This window comes from Dipodomys ordii, unplaced genomic scaffold (assembly GCF_000151885.1).
Source record: "Dipodomys ordii isolate 6190 unplaced genomic scaffold, Dord_2.0 Scaffold103, whole genome shotgun sequence".
Lineage (NCBI taxonomy): Eukaryota > Metazoa > Chordata > Mammalia > Rodentia > Heteromyidae > Dipodomys > Dipodomys ordii.
Window position 1 is genome coordinate 3012952 of NW_012267319.1, and position 6500 is coordinate 3019451.

Genomic DNA, 6500 nt, shown 5'->3' on the forward strand with positions numbered 1-6500 from the left:
CGCAGGGGACCCAGCCCCCCACCCACCACGCAGGGGACCCAGCCCCCCACCCACCGCGCAGGCCACTGCTGCCTCACGTCCCTTCCCTGGCGTGTGCGTGCACTCAGCGCTCCACTGGGCGTCCTCAGCCCTGCCCTGGCCCTGTGCTGCACGCGGACTGTCTGCTTTCACGAGCAGACTCCTCGCCCTCCATATCCGTTCAGATGGCACCAGCTGCCTTAGCTGTTGTGAGACGTTATAGTGTGTTTCAGGCCGGCTCTGGTGCGCTTGCTTCTCCTCAGGAGCAGTCAGCCCCCACGGGCCCGCCCGCCAGCCTTCAGCCCCCACGGGGGGGTGGTACGTACCCCTTGTGGGGTTTTTGCTGCCCCGGGCCTTGGGTGTGCTCACAGCCTGTGCTGCAGGGCCTGGGCCCGTGTCTTCCCTTCCCTGCCCATCTGCCTGACAAATGGGAAGTTAGATGAGCAGCTCATGGGGTGACGCCCGCGACTGTGCTCCTGCACAGGTGCCGCTCGTGCTGGCGCGTGCTCCAGCCGTGCTCGGCCGTGTCTGGCGCGTTCTCTAGCCGTGCTCGGCCGTGTCTGGCGTGTGCGCCGGCCGTGCTCGGCCGTGTCTGGCGTGTGCTCTTGCCGTGCCTGGCCCTTGGCTCCATGGGAGCTGCTTAGGGGGTCTCTCTCGTGGTAGGAGCACCTTTGCCGTGGATGGGAAAGACTGCAAGGTGAATAAGGACGTGGAGCGAGTCCTGAAGGAGTTCCACGCTGCTGGGAAGCCCATCGGGTAGGTGGCGGGCCGGGGCCGGGGCGCCTCGTGCAGGCTGAGCTCCGAGGCCTGGCCAGGCAGTCACGTTAACTGCATGTGGCTGGACAGGCAGGAAGGCTCCCCAAGTGGAGACTTCCAGACTGTTCCGGTTGGCCCCTCCGGGCCCCAGCCTGCACTCCTGCCGTACCTCCCCGTTCAGAGCAGCTCCTCACGGTGCAGTGCCCTGGGACCCCGTCAGCCCGGCTCCGGGTGTGTGGTGCAGCGTGGGGCCGGCCTTGGTCCTGTGGCCGCTGCCTCGCTGGGTGCAGAGCCCTGCGGCCTGCCTGGTCTCTGTGCAGGCGCCCTGGCACCCAGTGCCTTAGAGCTGCCCGCAGTGAGGCTGGGCCACACGGACCTGCGGAGGAGCCCCAGTGCCCTGGGACACCCTCACGGCCGGCGCCACAGAACTTGCGGTGCGAGGCGGACGCCGCCGGCGGAGCGCTCACGCGTCCCGTCCGCAGCCGCTGCTCCTGGGCCGGCTTGGGTCCCAACCACGCCAGCGGCTCTGGCGGTGCTCAGGGCACGTCCTGCCTGTGCTCAGCACGGCTTCGCGCCTTTCCAGCCTGCTCTCGGTCCCCTTGGCCGCCCTCACCGGTGCCGTGCAGTGCCGCCGGCGGGCGGGGAGCTGTGCCACCGCCCTGCGCCTAACTGCCAGTTACGGCATGAGCCGTCTCATGCTCAGCGCCGGCCACCCGTGTGTACCCCATGTCCCCTGACCAGAGGCGGGGACACCACCCCAAGCAGCGGGCCCAGCCCTGTGCCTGCCCCCGGGGCTGCCCGAGGCCTGCACCTGGGTTCCCAGACGGGGTGCCGCCCCCAGAGAGCCAGGGGCCACCCGGGGCCACAGCCGGCCCGGCCTGCAGACCCCCACCTCTCGCCTTTCAGCCTGTGCTGCATCGCGCCTGTGCTTGCGGCCAAGGTGCTCAGAGGCGTGGAGGTCACAGTGGGCCACGAGCAGGAAGAGGGCGGCAAGTGGCCCTACGCCGGGACTGCAGAAGCCATCAAAGCCCTGGGGGCCACGCACCGCGTGAAGGGCGTGGACATATCCTTCCTGCGGCCACCTGCGGTGTGCTGACCTCGCGCCGTCCTGTGGCTGGCTGGGCTCATGAGGGGTGGATGCCGCGCTAGGCCACCCCGCGGCTGCTGTGCCACTGTGGGGCAGTACCCGGGAGCTGCTGGCTGGTGACCACAGGGGTCCCGGCAGCTCTGGTGGGCCGGCAGGGCTCCATTCCCAGGGCTGTGCTGGCCTGACCCCTGCAACTTGGAGCTTTTTTCACCTTAAAAGCAGTGAGTTAGCCGGGCGCCAGTGGCTCACGCCTGTCATCCTAGCTACTCAGGAGGCTGAGATCTGAGGATCGTGGTTCAAAGCCAGCCCGGGCAGGGAAGCCCGAAAACCAGAAGTGGTGCTGTGACTCAAGTGGTAGAGCACTTGCCTTGAGCTGAAGAGCTGAGGGACAGCGCCCAGGCCTAGAGTTCAAGCCCCACAACCAACAAAAAAAAAGTGAGTTAGAAACTAGTGCCCTCTTTGGTGACTTTGCAGGGCTGGGGTAGAACTCAGGGCCTGGTACTCGCTGGGCAAGTGCTGCGCCCTGAGCCTCCCCGCCCTTTGCTCTCAGTAGTAGAGTGGGTCGGGCCCTGTGGGCCGCGGTCTCCGCCGTGGGCGGTGGTCCCCCTCCCCCCATGGGTGGCTTGCTCCCCTGTGGGCCTCAGTCTCCTCCCTCCATGGGCCTGGCCGATGCTGCTTTCCCTAACTTCCGTGCACGAAGCCCACGTGGACCTGAAGAACAAAGTGGTCACTACCCCGGCCTTCATGTGTGAGACCGCGCTTCACCACGTCCATGACGGGGTTGGGGCCATGGTGAAGAAGGTGCTGGAACTCACGGGGAAGTGACGGCACTGGCGGCGGCGTGTGCCTCCCGGCCCAGGCTGCCCAGGGCAGGGGCTGCCGCCGCGCCTGCTGGAGGCCCCGCACCCTGGGCTCAGCTCAGCCTCGGGCTGGAGGAGGCGGGGCTCACGCCGGCCCTGAGCCGCTGCCCAGCTTCTCCAGCCAGCTTTGGACCTTCGGGATGCTTAGTGTTTGAAGAAGAAAAACGCTGGAGGTTTCAAATCCTAATTAGAGATCCAGAAGTAATTCGTCTGGGTTTTTAAGATGTCTACTTAAAGCGAGGGGGTTTCTAAACCGCCGAGAGCTCCCCCCTCCACTGAAACGTGAGGGCGCCATTCAAGCCTGAGCCCAGGGAGCGGGGCGGCGGCCAGGCCTCTGCTCTGCTCCACATTTCCAGAAGGGGGCCCGGGCCTAGCCGAGTCTGGGCCTGGGACCGTGCGACACCTTCCCACGTGTATAGAGGAAGATTAAAGAAGGCCGTGTGTGATTGCAAGCCTGCTGGACTGAGTGTCTTCACCCCCTGCCCCATTCTGGAACGTTCTCCCCCTTCTGGTCTGCACAGGTAGAGGTGGGCACCCTGGCTCCCGGCAGTGTTGCAGGGAGTTGGGCCGTGTGGTCTGTGTCAGGTGCTGTGAAGCCGGGTTTAGGGCCTGGTGGAGAGCAGCGGGGCCGTGCGTGCCCTTGGCCCCACCGCAGCAGCCCCCCAGCCCTGATGGGGCCTGCTCCTCACGGCAGGGAGCCAGTCCTGCCACCCCCTCGGGCCCCTGCTTTGGGGACCTGTCTGTCACGCCGGCCGTGGCCAGCAGCCTCAGCAGACACGTGTGCACGTCCTGTGTGTGACCTGGGCAGACACTTCAGTGAGTCACGGGAAACCCTCGTCCAGCCACATGTGGAAGCCACAGCGTTGGCCCCTGCACCCTGGACCTCCTGCCTTGTCGGTGGCAGCGGGGCTCCTCCCTGCTCCCGCCCTGCCGTCCCTGAGCCACCTGACATGGTGTCAGTGCCAGGCTTCCCCTGAGAGCCCCCCCCCGTGTGATCACACCCCCGTGCTATGAATGCTCCCGGGTGTTCCCTGGCTGTGCCAGGCAGGCTGGTGCGAGTCCTGCGCCAGCTCCAGTCTCCTTTGCTCACCCCTTTGCCTCCTTCCCTGGGAGCTGATGTCAGAGTAGCTTTCCAAGGGCTAGGAAAATCAAGAGAGAAAAGGGAAGAAAGCCCTCAGCAGAGCAGCTCAGGGTTTGCCCATCACTGCGGAGGGGCTCCAAGTGGCACCGCACAAGCAGAGACAAGGGGTGAGGAACGCGGGCTTTTTGTAGGCTTAAGAGTCAAGCCAAAGCCGGGCGCTGGTGGCTCACGCCTGTCATCCTAGCTACTCAGGAGGCTGAGATCTGAGGATCGTGGTTCAAAGCCAGCCCGGGCAGGAAAGTCCATGAGACTCTTATCCCCAATAAACTACACAAAAAAAAGCTGAAAGTGACGCCATGGCTCAAAACGGTAGAGTGCTAGCCTTGAGCAGAAGAGCTCAGGGACAGTGCCCAGGCCGAGTTCAAGCCCCATGACCACCACCACCAACAAAAGTGTGTGTGTGGTTAAGAGTTCGGGGTGTGTACTGTCCCTGCATTTGTGGAAGGCCCCTGTTGGGGTTGTGATGTCTTTGCAGTGGTAGCTGCAGATCCTGTACTTTGAGATAAGGCAGGGGTGAGGTTTTTCTGGGAATAGCTCTGGGGCAGGGCTTCTGGTAAGATTCTCAGAGGAGCCTGCCCAGAGGTGTGGGAGTGTGGAGGGGGGGTGAGGACTGAGGGCCCCAGGAGCAGCTTCATTCCCAGCACCAGGGTGTGGCTACGCCAGAGTGCCGTCCCTTGCTTCCGCTAGCCAGACACGCAGCCTGCTGTGTCCCCATCAGCACTGCGTCTGGCCGTGCCGATGGTGTGCCACCGTGTCCCCTGAGGTCTGGGCTGCTGTTGGCACTCAGGCGGCTCGAGTTCTGGGTCGTTGGAAGGCCCAGGGAGGGCATGAGCCACACACGTGCCAGGCCCATTCCAAGTGACCAGAGTAGCGCATGCAATCCTGGGCCTCATGCCCGGCACCGCCCGGCACGGGGGCCTGTCGGGCAGCGCAGGGCCTGCGCGCAACGTCCAGGGAGGAGATAGAGGCCCAGATGGCCAGGCGTGGCACAACCACCACAAGCAGGGACAAGGCCGGGACAGAACGGGCCGTGGGATTGAGGTGGGCACCTTCAGGTCCCTCTTAGGAGTAGGGTGCCGCGCTGTGCAGGGAGTAGGAATCCGTGTGCTTGGTCACAGGCGCCACTCAGGGGATACTTAATATCCTTGAAGTCACAAGCACCAACATGTCGTCCACGCTATTCAGTACCCTTGAAGTCACAGGTGTGGATCGCGTGGTACAATCTTATTCCCATGATAAATGGCTTCCTTTCGTAGGAAGTGGAGGTGAGCAGTAGACGACTTAGAATCTGCATGGGCAGATTGTCAGAGTTTGGGTGGAACTAGCCACGGGATAGAAACCTGATTCCTGTCCAGGCAGGACTGCTTGACCATGCCAGGAAGCTGTTCTGAGAGTTTGTGTTGGGAGAAGCCTGCCAAACTCCCAGTCCTTTTGGGTTCACAGCTCAGATTTTGGGGCTCATGCTGGAGCCAGCCAGGGTGCTGATGGGCAGCCCCAGATCCCTGGGACAGCAGGCTGGTGTCCTGGAGACTCCATGGTTCCAGGGCAGGGCTGTAGGTTTAAGACACTGCCACCAGGGGGCACGGTAGGCCCATCTTGGATGCTTGCAGGCCCTGGTCTGGCCTGATAGGCCGCTGTCTGTGCGTGCCAGCCTGGCCTGCACCTCTGCCCTCTCCCAGGTCCCTGGGCTCCAGGCAGAGTCCACCCCGCGGTGCCGCCCCCTGCACCTAGCCCAGGCCCTCTGCGGCCTCCGCCCTCGAACCATCTCCTGCGCCTCTTCCCTCCTGGCATCTAGTGAGTCTCTACTTCCTACCTTTCTTGATGACCCTCTGCCCGGCAGATTCACGCATGAACTGGGGAGTCACACACGTACCTTTGTCTCCATCCTGTGACCCTGGCACACTGATCCTGCAGGCCTGCGCCCTCCCAGGCCCTCTGCTCCTGCCAACACCCCAGCCCATGTCCTCTGCGTCCCTGGCCATGCCAGGCTCTGCAGGGGGCCTCTCCTCCTGCACCTCCTACATGCTCAGGGCCAGCCCTTCTGGCCAGGCGGTGCCCTGGGTGCTGCCCGCCCAGAGCCCTGGCACGCACGCGGCGGTGCCCTCGGTGCTGCCCGCCCAGAGCCCTGGCACGCACGCGGCGGTGCAGGTTGCCTGAGATGCTCTCACCACCACCCCCAGCTCTGAGAACTGAGTTGCTGAGCCACCATTTGGTTTGCACGCTGCAGTCCCCAACCTGGCGTGGTCCTGGGCTCGTGACCTATGCTGGCACCAGGTGCCAGAAGCCGGTGGCCAGCGGGCGCACAGGGCGGCCTGCCGGTGGCCAGCGGGCGCACAGGGAGGCCTGCCAATGCCACCGTTGGCGCAGCCTGCTCCTCGTCTGCGTGACTTCCCAGCATAGCTGTTTTGCCACTGAAAAACAGACTTTATAGGGCACTTCGGGGGTCGCAGGAGAGGTGGGATTGGGGGCAGGGGGGGCACGGCCTTCCCCACTGCGGCCTGTGAACCGTACTGGCTGCGTGGGCTCCGGGCTCACTGGACCTGGGGACATGGCTGTGCCGAGACCTGGCTTGGCGACAAGCCCTGCTGCAGAACTGTGTCCTCTGCTCACCCCTGCCCCGGCCTCCCCCACTCACCCC

The 6500-nt window shown here is 64.6% G+C and overlaps 1 protein-coding gene across 1 annotated transcript in view; it reads left to right on the forward strand.

Annotated features, from left to right (window-relative positions):
- Positions 1-2838, forward strand: part of LOC105993969 (chromosome unknown open reading frame, human C21orf33) — an 8899-nt gene extending 6061 nt beyond the window's left edge. Inside the window, exons 5-7 of the mRNA XM_013027360.1 lie at positions 682-774; positions 1681-1837; positions 2558-2838. Of these exons, the coding sequence (XP_012882814.1) occupies positions 682-774; positions 1681-1837; positions 2558-2686 (379 nt within the window). The 3' untranslated portion in view covers positions 2687-2838. The remainder of the gene's footprint in view (positions 1-681; positions 775-1680; positions 1838-2557) is intronic.
- The last annotated feature ends 3662 nt before the right edge of the window (positions 2839-6500 follow it).